General features: G+C 41.1%; 2 protein-coding genes across 2 annotated transcripts; both read right to left on the bottom strand.

Annotated features, from left to right (window-relative positions):
- Nucleotides 1-370: 370 nt before the first annotated feature.
- On the bottom strand, nt 371-1,072 carry LOC148015067 (pentatricopeptide repeat-containing protein At1g19720-like). Its single transcript, XM_087665171.1, has one exon. It carries the CDS (start codon nt 1,070-1,072, stop codon nt 371-373), a length of 702 nt encoding a protein of 233 aa, XP_087521297.1.
- Nucleotides 1,073-1,576: 504 nt separating this feature from the next.
- LOC148015066 (putative pentatricopeptide repeat-containing protein At3g15130) lies at nt 1,577-13,139 on the bottom strand. Its single transcript, XM_087665170.1, has 6 exons — nt 13,136-13,139; nt 12,962-13,056; nt 12,646-12,826; nt 12,108-12,488; nt 11,929-12,003; nt 1,577-1,992 (listed from the first exon to the last, which is right to left on the bottom strand). Exons 1-6 carry the CDS (start codon nt 13,137-13,139, stop codon nt 1,577-1,579), a joined length of 1,152 nt encoding a protein of 383 aa, XP_087521296.1.
- Between the last annotated feature and the right edge of the window lie 2,289 nt (nt 13,140-15,428).

The following is a 15,428-nucleotide window of genomic DNA, read 5'->3' as shown; positions in this document are numbered from 1 at the left end:
CCATGTTGAGCATACCTTGCAATCATTGTGTTCCATGTTCCTACATTGCCATCAGATAGTGACATCAAACACTTTTCGAGCATCTGGTAGATATCCACTTTTAGCATACAGGTCTATGAGGGTGTTCCTGACCATGGCATCCAAGTGGAAACCCCATGCAATTACCTCAGCATGAATCAACTTAATGCTGTCTGCTGCCACACAAGCTTTCAAGATGTTGAGGAAGGTGACATTGTCAACGTCCACACCTATGTCAACCATTTGTTGATACAACTTAAAGGCCTCATTACTTTCTCCAATTGATGCATGTGCAGCCATCAAGGTATTCCAGGATACATTATATGGTTTGGTGACTTCATGTTGCATATACTCAAAAAAACTGAATGGCTACACGAATACAAGCACATTGAGCATAGCCTGTGATGATTGAATTCCATGTAATCCCATTGCGATCCTCAAGAAGGTCAAACACTATTGCAGCATCCAACAGGCTCCCACATTTTGTATACCTGTCAATCAAAGCATTGCCAACTAAAACATCAAACTCAAAGCCCACCTCAACAGCGTATCTCTGAATCTTTCTGACGTAATTGAGATTTGAACATGCTTTTAACATGTAAACAAATGTAACATTCTCTGGCTGTATAACGTCTTGACACATTTGCCACAGAAAATGAAATGCTTCCTGAAACTTCCCTTGATGGGCATAAATTCCAAGTACTGCATTCCAAGTTACAATGTTTGGCTCTATGCCCTCGTCCTGCATCTGATGGAAAAGCTTAATAGCTAACCCTTCATGGCCATCCTGAGCATAGCCTGCAACGAGTGTACTCCAAGTCACAACATCTCGATTAACTGATTTATCAAACACATTTTGTGCATCTTGAATCCTTACGCATTTTGTGTATAAATCAATCAAGGCATTGGCTACAACAATGGTGGATGACTCAAAACCATTTTCTATGATGTGCCAATGTATCAGTAGTCCGTGTTTAACGTCTGCTAAATTAGTGCAAGCTTTGAGAACGGCAACAAAGACATGCCCATCTGGTTGTATAGAAGATTGTTGCATCCGATGATATAGCTCAATAGCCTGCTCATTGTGCCCAAGCTGAGCTCATCTTCTTCTTCATTCTGAGCTCTCTTGTGTCTCCTTCCGCTCCATATATACCATATGTATCATCCTCTTATTTCCGAAATCCTTCTCGATTCCGATCCTCTCCGTTTTCCTTCCGTTCAGCTCCTCTTCGAAGTTGCAAAGATTGATCGTCTTCCTTATGATCAACTTTTTCTTCTGCTTCCCTTCGACTCGACACCGTGTGTAGCCTTTTTGGAGCTTAGACCTCCTTCTTCAGCTTTTGTCCTGGTTTTCAGCTTCCAGAAGGTGTCAGAACGGCATGGCTTCGACCATGAGGTGAAGGCGTTGCGAAGGATGATGCGATCGATCAGTCAATCGATCTTCAGTCAGCTCAGGTCTCCAGCGTCGTCAGCCTTGAAGCCCCTGAATTCACACTGGACATTCAATCTCTCCACCTCTCTATCTTCGACATAATGATCAACTATACAGAGAGTGATGTCAGAAAGGTTTCAAGAGGCCGACGGCATCGACAAGCTCAGAGAGGCATTCCGAAAGTGACTTGGAGACCCAACGCTGGCATACCCAGGACCAGAAGTTGATGTAGAGCTCTTTGATTTCGTCTTCCCCCCAAAAAGCCCCCATTTCAAAAATAGTCATCCCTTTCAAAATAGCATCTGTTTCTTTTCCTTCCCCGAAAACATAAATGGCACAAAGAAAAGCGGCCCTTGCTATATCAATCATAGCATAAATTTTCCGATCCTTATTGACTGCTCCTGTGCTGCCACAGTCTTCAGCATAACCTTGTTGTACATATCCTAGTATTAGCACACTCCATGTAGCCACTTCTCGGACTGGAAGTTTGTCAAAGACTTCTTGTACCTTTGCAACTAAGCCACATCTAGTATATATGTCGACTATAGCATTGCCAATAAAAAAGATCTTTCACTAGCAAACCTCCTTCGATAATCTGAGCATGTACTTTTTTGCCCGTGTTTATAGCTCTTGTCATTCCACAAGCTTTCAAAATGCATCAAAACACTGAAGTGCTTTCTCAACAACTCCCTGTTGGATGTATCCAGAAATTAACATGTTCCACGAGATTACGCTACAAAGTCGATGCTTGTCAAACACTTTTTGTGCTTCTACAAATAAACCACACATGGCATACATACCAACCAATGCACTACTAACAACAGTATCCTTTTCTAGCCCCTCTTTACTATATTACCACGCAGAATAAAAATACAAACATAATGACTAAGTATGTACAAAGTATCAAATTGCACACATACAACTTTTGGGTGAATTTCACACCTCGAATGCGCAGCAGTACGACATGCACCCCCTCTAATCTTGGGCATCCTCCGAATGGGCCAACTACCCATGATCATTATCATCAAGATCCACGAACAGGTTAATCTCTTCATTGTATATTTTCGGTATTTCGGCAAGATTATCTGTCATATCATCTGTCTCTTCTATTGAAGTTTCTTCTCGTTGCTCTTCTCTTGCAAAAACTTCCAATGCATAATCCTCATCATCTCTTTTCTTGAAAATCTTGATTCTTTTTCCTGCAATAGGAACTCTAAGCACTGTCCCATCCAATTCTGTCAACTAATATGTTGCATTATCAAAGACATGTCTGACTATATACAGCCCAAACCATCTTTTCACCATCTTCCAAAAAATCTGCAAAAACTTTCTCAATTTTTGCATAGCTCTAGTGTGGCTCTCATCCCAAAAAACTTTCTACCCTTTTCGAAACAGCTCATATAAACAATCTGCTATGTGTGCAAAATGAGGTATTCAAATCATGTAAAACACACAAGCTCCAATGAATCTCTGTACCTCTGAAATGATAGAACAATACTCTGTAATATTGCCTATAGAATCCACCTTCTTATCCACAGTCTTGTATTTCATGTCAACCCTAGCTTCATTATGATCCTCTGTATTACTCAAATCTTGCTGTAAATCAACAATTCTGCACTCTGGTGTGGCTGAATATCCTTAGCCCTCTGCTCTATGGACTGCATAGGAATAGCCCTAAACTGTGGATGCTAAAATATTTCAGCAGTAAACTCTGTTGGCTGAAAGTTTTCAGCCCTCTATGACTCTGTAAGCTTATCATAATCAGCCAGAAACTTTGTTTGCTGAATTTCTTCAGCACTCAATACTTTTTGCTGAGTCACCTCAGCCTCTGACTCTATCTGTGACACAAAATCTGCAATTTCATGAAACATGTCCAGGGATTGCACTAATACATTACTGTGACAACTTTGCATATCAGTTTTTAGCATATTTTCCATCTCTATCATCGTATCTGCACAAATCATACTATCATACATCCCATCTATATGTTCATCATCCTCTAAAATACCTACATTTTTCAAAATTTTCTCCTTCCTGCATATGTACTGCCTGGCAGCTCTAGGCAACTTAGAAATCTTCTGATAACTCATCGAACTGTTTACTGAAATCTCAACAAAACTGGAAGAGAAAACACTGCTGCCAAGAGGCGAGAACTCCAATCTCCTCTGCTCTGTACCACTGTCGTCTCGCGAAACAGCGGTACATAATGAAAACCCGAATCCCTCACAGTGGGCAAATGTGCATCTCTAAGAGTATCCCTATTTCTAACATGGTTCACACACATAGTCATAAACTGAACTGCATTCATGCCATCTTTACTACGAATCCGTGCATAAGCAGATCCATCATCCATTACCTTTGTTTCCATGCACATCTCTGTGATGAATGGCTATCCAAGAATTATGGGATATGAGCATGAATCCTGCACAAAGAAATGGAAATCCTCCTCTACATCTCCAATAGAAACCTTGACACTGGGACAAGCAGCATACAAATCACCTGCAGTGTTGTTGGCGGCTCTCATACGCCACCCATGCTCTACATCCATAGGCCATCTGTTACTTTCATAAACTCCACGAACTATGAGATTAATCTCTGAACCATGATCCACCAAAGCAACATAAGGCACCTGTTTCTCTCCAATTTTTACCATCGTCTTTGTAGTTGCCCTAGCCCAATGACTCTGCGAAAAGTGACTACGCGGTATCAAGACAGGCTCATCAGTTTCAGCATAATGCATAGGCTGAACCCTCTTCTCTATCTATGGAAAAACAGAAGCATTCTCAACCATAACCTCATCCTCACCCTCATCCAACTCCCCAATCAAAACTCCCTGTGTATCAGTAGTAGGCAATGCATGTATTTTCCTCTTCAGGACTTCTTGGAACTGATCTTGAAACTCTCTTTTCGAGATGCCCAAAACCTTAGAAATAGTAAAAGTCACCTCACTGCCAAGTATCTTGTCATTAAAAATTTTCTTCATGTCCGTAGATGTTTCAATATCATACATCAATCTAAATCCTGGCTGCTTTCTCTCTCTAGGCTCTTGCCTCTTCTCTTTCTTTTGAGCATCTTCCATCTGCCGTTCTGGCCCTGGTCTCAAAGATGGTCCTACAGTAGGTGGAGTAACAAACTCACCCCCTCTAGTCTTTTTAGCTGCACTTGGATTTTCTTCATTCCTCTTACGCTTCTCCTCAACAAGTATATCTGCTCCCTGAGACTTAGCCAAGTAGGCATAAATAGTGTACCTGTCAACAGGCGAATCCCAACATGTCTCAGATCTGATGCTAGAGCTTGCACTAGTCAAAACAGTTTGCTGAATTTTTCCCTTCTTTGCCGTCCCCATAGCATAAGTCCATAATGCTGACTGATTATCTGATCCTTTCTCAATCTAAACTCCATATGCAGAAGCATCTCCTCTAGCTGCTGTCAAGATTGTGGGAGAGAAGGAAGGAGTCTCACTTGTATCTTTCTTGCTTGCACAATGGGGGAATACACACAAAGGTGGAGGCTGAAAATAGTTTTCCTCTTCTTAGTTGTGGAAGCCAAAAGAACTCAAGTACAAAGAAATAGAAGAACCCTAGATATGGGTCTCAAACCAAACTCAACTAACTAAGGTGGCATACTAACTGAGCCACGAACTAGAGTAGATAAGGATAGCTATCATGTAGCTATTATTCATGGGCAGCGTACCAACCGCGTCTGCAACAACTGACAAGTCGGTGACATAAATACACAACGGTCACCCTGGCATATCACGAGTGGAGCTCGATATCTCAACACTCCCCCTCGAGCTCAATCCCAATTCCTGCACACCAAGCAGGTCTCTGAACTTGCGCAGTTTCTCTGCGTCCAATGCCTTCGTAAATATGTCAGCTACCTGATCCTCTGTGCTGACATAAACTAGATCAATAAGACCTAGTAAAACCCTCTCTCGCACATAGTGATAATGCACCTCAATGTGCTTTGTTCTAGCATGATAGACTGGGTTATTTGCCAAGTGTATACTACTCATGTTGTCACAATAAATGACAACTGGCCCATCTGTAGACTGATGCATATCATAAAGTAGCTTATGCAACCAAGCTACCTCACATGCACCCATTGCTGCACCCCTGTACTCAGCCTCTGTGCTCGACAAGGCAACTGTAGGCTGTTTCTTGCTGCTCCAAGTGACTGCAGTACTCCCAAAAGAGAACACATATCCACTGGTAGATCTTCTATTAGAAATACTACCAGCCCAATCAGCATCAGTGTATCCATGCAACTGTATCTGAACCCCAGTCTCATAAAATAGTCCATACTGCAATGTGGACTTCACATACGTGAGTATGCGTCTAGCCGCATCCAAATGTGGTTTCCTTGGAGCCTGCATAAATTGACTTACCAATCCAATAGCATAGCTCAAATCTGGCCTGGTAATAGTCATATAAATCAAGCTTCCTACTATGCGTCTGTACATAGTAGGGTCTTCCAGAAGCTCACCTGCATCTGCGCTCAGCTTCACATTCTGCTCCAAAGGAACTGAAATAGGCTTACAGCCTATCATCCCATATTTGGACAGCATGTCCAATCCATACTGCCTCTGTAAGAGCTGTATCCCACTTGGTGATCTAATCACCTCAATGCCCAAGAAATAACGCAGCTCTCCCAAATCCTTCATCTCAAACTTCTGCTTCAATAGCATTTTCACATGAAGGATATCTTCATCACTGTCACCTGTCATAATCAAATCATCAACATAAATGACAAGTAGCATAATACCTTTCTCTGTTTTTCTCACATAAAGTGAGAAATCTGCCTTGGAAATCTGAAAGCCAATAGTGACAAGATACTGTCCTATCTTGTCAGACCATGCTCTAGGTGCTTGCTTCAAGCCATACAAGGCTTTCTTCAACCTGCAAACAAACTCAGGATGAACAACATGCACATAACCTGGTGGCTGCTCCATATAGACCTCTTCTTGCAAATCACCATGCAAGAAGGCATTCTTTACATCCATCTAATGTAAAGACCATCCCTTTGATGCAGCCATAGCAATGACTGCTCTTACGGTTGCCATCCTTGCAACCGGACTGAATGTTTCTTCATAGTCAATGCCATATGTTTGTGCATACCCCTTGACTACTAATCTTGCCTTGTATCTGTTCACAGAACCATCAGCATTGTACTTCACCTTATAAACCCACTTGCAGCCAATTGCATTCTTACCTTTAGGCAAAGGTACCAATTCCCATGTAGCGTTTGCTTCCAAGGCATCCATTTTTTCATCCATGGCTTTCTCCCATTTTTCTTTTCCCATGGCTTGCTCAAAAGAAGTGGGTTCTGGTTCCTGTATCACCTTGACCATATATGCATAGTGAATGGCTGTAAATCCATCATATTTCAGCCTATCCACAGGATACCTAACTCTAGTAGACCTGCGCAAAGTGGGTTCACTCCCAGGTGCCCTCAAAACATCCCTGGTCTTCCTTACTCCAGGTGTAATAATAGAAGGAATACCCAACTCATCATCAATGCTCTGTTCTGAGCCACTGGATTCACCATCTACATAAGAGTGACCTGCATTCACATCAAACATGGGCTGATCAACCTTCTCTTTTCCTTTTCGTGATACCTGCATACCACTATCTGCATTACTTTAAGAAGATTCTCCTGATCTCAATCTACCTGTCCATGGCGAAGAATGTGAACCACTGCTAGAGGGCGCTCCAGGTCCACTAATATTTTGTGACTGCTGCTGTGAATTCTGTGCAGCATTACCATTTTGTGCATCTACATCATCAATCACATTTACTGGTTTATACCAGCTACTCATCTCATAAAAAACAACATCTCTGCTCACTGTAAACTTACGAGTAGAAGGGTTATAGCATCTATACCCTTTTTGCTGCAGAGAGTAACCAATAAAGATGCACTTCTCAGCTTTTGGATCCAACTTGGATCTCAACTCATTTGGCACATGTACATAGGCAATGCAACCAAAAATTTTCAAATGAGAAATATCTGGTTTCCTACCAGTATACCTCTCCTCTGGAGTCATTCCATGTATTGCTGCAGTGGGAGTCCTGTTCATTATGTAGACTGCTGTAGCAACTACTTCAGCCCAATAAAAATCTGGCAAGTCTTTTTCATTGAGCATGGCACGAGATACCTCTCCAATATGCCTGTTTTTCCTTTCTGCAATTCCATTTTGTTGTGGGGTATGACTGCATGAATATTGTTGCTTTATGCCATGCTCCTGCAGGAACCTTGCAAACACATTTGAGAGGTACTCTCCCCCTCCATCTGACCTTAGGCATTTTATTTGCAGACCTGTTTCTTTTTCAACCATAGCTTTAAGAGTTTTGAAATGCCCAAAAACTTCATTTTTCTTTTTCATAAAATACACCCAAACTTTTCTGCTATAGTCATCAATAAAACTGACAAAATAATGACAGCCTCCAAGAGATGCACCTTTAATAGTCCACACATCAGAGTGGATTAATTCCAATGGCTTCTTACTCTCTTGAACATGTCTAGGAAATGGTTTCCTTGCCTGTTTTCCAAACTGACAGGATTCACATACCTTATGCATTTCTGCAACCTTGAATTTAGGCAATCCTGCAACAATATTTTGGGCCTACATTGATTTAAGTCGCTGTACATTAACATGACCAATGCGTTTATGCCAGATATCAATATCTGCAACTACACCGGTCCCATGTGCAAACATTGCTGCACTCAATTCAGACATGTCTGCATCCAATGTAAACATTCTGCCCTTCTTCTTTCCTTTTGCTATCAAGCGACCTTTATTTTTCATATCCTCAACAAAGCATCCATGAGGATTAAATCTGACCTGCAAGCCCTGCTCAACCATTTGACCAACAGAAACCAGATTCTTGGTGATATTCGGGACATGAAATACATCGGACAGGTATTTCTTTTTCCCATCCTGCATAGACAAAGGAATTTTTCCAATCTGCACAATCGGATGTGCAGTATCATCACAGTCTCCACAAATCCTGGTTTTTCCATTTTCCTTGCATCCTCCATCCATTCTGCATGACCTATCATGTGGTTTGATGCACCTGAGTCAACATACCATACATCATTGCTTTCTTCTGCACTTGTCACAGAATTGTTCATGTGCTGCACCATAAACAAATGCTCATTTCTGTCATCACCCTGTCTACTAGAAGATGCATAATTCCCTTGTTGCAATTTTCCATTCATGATGTCATTCTGCTTTTTATAGCAGTCTTTAGCCATATGACCCATTTTACCACAATAGTAGCATTCAACATTACTGTTTGCATTTTGGCCTCTTTGCCATCCACCACGACCTCTTTGGCTCCCCCTGCCTCTAGAGTTACCACGTCCTCCTCCATAGGACTGGTTTTCTTGAGTTTGCTGCATATTTCTGATTTCTACCACGGTCTCCGAATCGGCCTCCTCTACCTCTGCCTCTACCTCTTCCAGCATTTGAGTAGAAGACAGTTTCTTTTGAAGTTCCTCCTGAAGAAGATGCACCACTATTTCTCTGCTCCTCAGAAATTAGAAGAGCAATCAACTCCTCAAAATCAGGAAATCTTTCACGGACGGAAATGGATGTCCGAAACTGCGCATAATCCTTTCCTAGACCATTCAAGGTCACAGAAACTAAATCATCATCTTCCACTGGCGACCCAATGGAAGCAAGTGCATCTGCAATCTTCTTCACCTTCATGTGGTAGTCATTGATGCTTATATTTTCTCTTTGCACATTGTGCAACTCTTGCTTGAGTTGCATTTTCCTGGCTTGCGTATTTGTGCTATACATCTTTGACAGAGTATCCCATGCCTCCTTTGGCGTACTTGCATCCTGAATATGCACAGTCATAGAGTCTGAAATGCTGATAGACAGCCAGTACATAACTTTCCTGGCTCTCTCATGCCATGCTTTGAATGCGTGCATTTGCTGTTGATTGGGAACATCAGGAAGAACTGGTTCTTCTTCATTTCCTGCAAAAAATTCCCAATATCCTTTTCCCATAAGGAAATTCGTCATTCTAAACTTCCATGCTTGGAAGTTGTTCTTGTCAAGCTTTTCAGTGACAATCTGTGAGAGAGAATCAGACGCCATTACAGAACACTGCGAAAAATTCTGTCACTGCAAAAACTCAGCTTCACCCTCACAAGGGCAAATCTGCAAAACTGACGAAAGTGGTATTTGACCACACAGTCACTTCCTAGTGACGATTTTGCATAAACATGAACCAAGGATGATTCTGTAACTCCCAATGTCTCTGTGCACAAGCATACGATGCAATTTCTACAGAAAAACTTTTCACCGACCTGTAGAACAGTGGCTGCACAGCATAAATTTGGGTCTTTTCCTGAGTGCATGCAGAAAACTTCCGCCTCCAAAACAGGCCCCGAAATGGCCTCCAAAACTGCCCTCTTGCTTCACCGCGAAGGGCGTCTCAACCTGAGACAATGCACTCCTGCACTTTCTAGCTGTGCTACCTGCAGAGATCTGCTCCCAAAACAGAAAATGAAAGCAACACTACTCCTCTTACCAGAACACCGCGAGCTTGGCTTGCTTTCTTGAGCTCCTTACCACGAACAAGGCTCTGATACCATGTCAAGATTGTGGGAGAGAAGGAAGGAGTCTCACTTGTATCTTTCTTGCTTGCACAATGGGGGAATACACACAAGGGTGGAGGCTGAAAATAGTTTTCCTCTTCTTAGTTGTGGAAGCCAAAAGAACTCAAGTACAAAGAAATAGAAGAACCCTAGATATGGGTCTCAAACCAAACTCAACTAGCTAAGGTGGCATACTAACTGAGCCACGAACTAGAGTAGATAAGGATAGCTATCATGTAGCTATTATTCATGGGCGGCGTACCAACCGCGTCTGCAACAACTGACAAGTCGGTGACATAAATACACAACGGTCACCCTGGCATATCACGAGTGGAGCTCGATATCTCAACAGCTACCACATAAGAAGTACGCGCAGCCATGTCATCCACTAACTTCTTCATTCAGCCTTTCCCAAAATTGGTAGCAAGCGGAGCTCCTGTTTCAGTCAACCAAATCTTACCATCTTATCCCCAAAATACCAAATTCTTCCTCCTTGCATCCTGAAAAGATTCACAATCCCTGCAATACTGATGATCCGTGCTATCACACCAAATACATCTTCGATCTCTCCTAGGTGCACTAGGAGCACTCCTAGGTGCAGTAGGAGCACTAGAAGAAATAGTAGGTGCAGTCGAAGCAAACTGCTCTTTCAATTTTCCCACCAATTCTGCTTTAATTGACTCTAGTGTCAAATCCGTTATTCCTTTGATTATATCATCAAGAGAGGAAGGCACCGACGGAGTGGATGGTTTTGGAGCAGAAGGTGCTGGCATCAGTCGTGGAACAGGAGGAATAGAAGGAGTAGAAATAGTAGACACTGGCATAGGCCAAGAAACTGGCTGAGGAAGAAAAGAAATAATAGGGATAGAAGCAGGCATAGGAGCAGAAGACGACATCAGTGTCATAGATCCATTCTGTAGGCGGGTCTTCCATATCCTCCTCTTGGTCAAAGTCGAGACTGCATCCTGGGCATCTTGCCAATCCGTTTTAAGACCCATAGGCTTCGTGCGATCCTCAAGAAGCTCTCCTAATTCTTCCTGAGGAGCAGGATCTGCAGCTTGCAAGAAAAGCTCAACTTTCTCAACATCCAATGCTCTTTGTTCAGTGGCATCAAGATGACTATACCTCTCTTCAAATTCTCGAATCAACTCTGAAGCAGCTAGACCTTTGTTTGGCATGTAGACCCACTCTCGGAATGATCGCCGTGTAGCCATCCCAAAGTCCTCAAGGAAATACTCTTCTTTCAGGGCCTTCTTAAAATCTTGCCAATGCGAATTTTGAATAAAAAGATCAGTCACTTTTGCCCTCAAGGCGGGTGTGACAAGACGAAGGAAATACTTACTCATAAGTCCAGCTGGAACTCCAAAAAACCCCATCTTGATCTCATATGTCTTCAAATATGTTGAAACATTACGACCATCAAATAGCTTCTTCTCATTCTCAACTGCTTCAATCGCCTTAGTCGCACTGATTGCATTCTCCTGCTCCGAATATAGTTGCCTTTGTTGAGACAACTGTTGTTGATGCAATTGCTGCTGCTGTTGCATATACAATTGTGTCTGCTGATTTTGAAGCTGTATATACATAGACATATTCTGCAAAATTTGGTTTAAATCATCCGTTGAAGTACTTGAAGCAGCAGTCAATGATGGAGCTACAGTAGAGGACGAAGCAGGAATTGTAGAAGAGGCTGAAAATGATGCTGAAGTATCTCCCATCCTGAAATTTATGCGACGCTTTCACGTCAAGTTCACCAAAGATGTCGAAGGGTTTTCTAAAGTAAAGTCACAACCACAAAGATTCTTGAGAAATTCCAAGATAGAAGATTAAACAAGTGAGATCAGGCTATGCAACAGTAAACTCCAGACTCTTCATATTGAATGCACAGATTGTTATTTTAACATGCATCTGTTCAATAAACTTGTTGTTCACAGCCTGAAGATCTATTGAATCCAAGCATCACCAGTTCCAGTAATCAAAGGCCAGTTTCTGATCAGAAATTATTAAACCCTACGCGAGTTTAACATACTCTATGGCAATGCTTTACTGTTGGAATCTATGATTCTGTAGAAGGCTAGGTTTGTCTCTAGCAAGCTCTCTAACACCATAAGATACATATAAGATTTCCAGCAAGGCTGCCACTGCTTTTTCCCAAAGAGATCCAGGGCACAGTCACCAATACCATGTTGAGCATACCCTGCGATCATTGTGTTCCATGTTCCTACATTGCCATCAGATAGCACATCAAACACTTTTTGAGCATCTGGTAGACATCCACTTTTACCATACAGGTCTATGAGGGTGTTCCTGACCATGGCATCCAAGTGGAAACCCCATGCAATTACCTCAGCATGAATCAACTTAATGCTATCTGCTGCCACACAAGCTTTCAAGATGTTGACGAAGGTGACATTGTCAACGTCCACACCTATGTCAACCATTTGTTGATACAACTTAAAGGCCTCATTACTTTCTCCAATGGATGCATGTGCAGCAATCAGGGCATTCTAGGATACATTGTCTGGTTCGGTGACTTCATGTTGCATATACTCAAAAAAACTGAATGGCTACATGAATACAACCACATTGAGCATAGCCTATGATGATTGAATTCCATGTAATTCCATTGCGATCCTCAAGAAGGTCAAACACTGTTGCAGCATCCAGCAGGCTCCCACATTTTGTATACCTGTCAATCAAAGCATTGCCAACTAAAACATCAAACTCAAAGCCCACCTCAATAGCCTGTCTGTGAATCTTTCTGACCTGATTGAGATTTGAACATGCTTTTAACATGTAAACAAATGTAACATTCTCTCGCTGTATACCGTCTTGACACACTTGCCACAGAAAATAAAGTGCTTCCTGAAACTGCCCTTAATGGGCATAAATTCCAAGTACTGCATTGCAAGTTACAATGTTTGTCTCTATGCCCTCGTCCTGCATTTGATGGAAAATCTTAATAGCTGACCCTTCATGGCCATCCTGAGCATAGCCTGCAACGAGTATACTCCAAGTCACAACATCCCGATTAACTGATTTATCAAACACATTTTGTGCATCTTGAATCCTTACGCATTTTGTGTATAAATCAATCAAGGCATTGGCTACAACAATGGTGGATGACTCAAAACCATTTTCTATGATGTGCCAATGTATCAGTAGTCCGTGTTTAATGTCTGCTAAATTAGTGCAAGCTTTGAGAACGGCAACAAAGACATGCCCATCTGGTTGTATAGAAGATTGTTGCATCCGATGATATAGTTCAATAGCTTGCTCATTGTGCCCATGCTGAGCTCGTCTTCTTCTTCATTCTGAGCTCTCCTGTGTCTCCTTCCGCTCCATATATACCATATGTATCATCCTCTTATTTTCGAAATCCTTCTCGATTCCGATCCTCTCCGTTTTCCTTCTGTCCAGCTCCTCTTCGAAGTTGCAAAGGTTGATAGTCTTCCTTATGATCAACTTTTTCTTCTGCTTCCCTTCGACTCGACACCGTGTGTAGCCTTTTTGGAGCTTAGACCTCCTTCTTTAGCTTTCGTCCTAGTTTTCAGCTTCCAGAAGTTGTGAGAAGGGCGCTATGGAATCACCCACTTACACATTAAATTAATAAGACGCCCGAAAAATATAGGCGTCCCCATCGACTTTTCGCACAAAGAATCCACCTTGTGTATGAGCCTCGGTAATAAAATTTTACAAAATCCACCGCAAAACCTCACCGAATCCACCGTGGAATATGCCTCTTGGCATCATACCCCCGGGGTGGAATAGCAATTGTCCTCAATTGCTATTAGCTCAATGTGGAGCTAACAATGTGGGAAAAGCACTTAGGTCTCTAGCGTGCATCCATTGGGCCTCTTCAACAGAATGTTTTTTAAACTTAACCAAATATCTAGAATATCTACGGCTAGTTCTAGTGGTCATAAAGTCAGTATCTATAATATTTTCAGGCTCAAGAATTTTAGTTTCTTCATCTAGCAAAGGAGGGTTTTCATAGACAAGGTTTACAGGTAGTTGTCATCTCAAAGGTTGTAATAAATTGATATGGAAGGTGTTGTGGATTTTCCAATGTTGTGGTAATTCTAGTTTAAATGCATTGTCATTGATTTTGTGTATAATCTTGAATGGTCCATAAAATCTAGGTGCTAATTTTACAACGGGGTGTTTATCTACACTTTGTAATCTTCGCTTTTCAATTCGTAACGAAACATAATCATCAACTTTAAAACTCATAGCTTTTCTTTTCTTGTTTGCTTATTTTGTGTATGATTGCTGGGCTAATTTGGCAATCATATCTTTAACTTCATAAAAAATAGTAGCATGCATGTTAGTAATATCATCAGCAGTTTGAATTTTGCTTGACAATGATGTAACAGATGTAGGCAATCGATATCCATAAATAATTTCAAATGGTGCTTTCTTTGTAGCTGTATGTGGTGTGTTATTATATGCAAATTGAAGTAAATGTAGATATGTATCCCATGTGTGCGGTTTTGAAATTGTGTAAGCATGCAAAAGATCTAAAATGGTACTGTTAGTAGCTTCTGTTTGACCATTTGTTTTAGGATGAAATGCAAATGAATAATCAATTTTTGTTCCTAAGTTAGCAAACAAAGTAATCCAAAAATTATTGCAGAATCTAGAATCACAATCAAAAATAATAACTTTTGGTAAACCATGGCTAGTGAAAACAATTTTCAAGAACAATTAAGCAACTTGAGATGCAGTTAAAGTTTTCTTGCATGGAATAAAATATGCTTGTTTGCTAAACCTATCTGTTCCATGCAAGAAAACTTTCATCCCCTTATACAATATCATGATTAGCCCATTTAACCTATTCTTTCATCCCCTTATACAATATCATGATTAGCTTTAGTATTAGGTAAACGAGTGATAAAATCCATTGAAATCTGTTCCCATGGTCATGATGGAATGGATAATGGTATTAGTAAACCATATTGTTTACCATGGTATCTTCTAACTCTTTGACAAATTAGGCATTCAAATACAAGATTACATACATCAGTGTCCATGTGTGGCCAATAAAAATATTCAATCAATGTACCCAAAGTAGATATAATTCCTCTATGACCTTGATATGGGGGACAATGAATTTCATGCAAAACAAATGATCGAAATGGAACAATCACACATAATCTTTTTTCATAAAATATAAATCCATTAGTGTAAGACAATGAATCAATAGGAATCCAATTATTTGCAACTAGTTTATTCCAATCAGCTTGAAAAGTAAGATCTTGGTGATAAGTATCTTTCATAGGGATAAGGGAATCAAATGATATCACAGAAATATTGTGAATTGTCGGTCTTCTACTCAAAGCATCAGCAACAATATTCTCTTTTCCAG

This window comes from Lygodium microphyllum, chromosome 24, assembly GCF_053477565.2.
Source record: "Lygodium microphyllum isolate KBCC chromosome 24, Lygodium_microphyllum_v1.1.10, whole genome shotgun sequence".
Lineage (NCBI taxonomy): Eukaryota > Viridiplantae > Streptophyta > Polypodiopsida > Schizaeales > Lygodiaceae > Lygodium > Lygodium microphyllum.
Note: the sequence above shows the minus strand (reverse complement) of the source record. Positions and strands in the feature narration are given on the sequence as shown.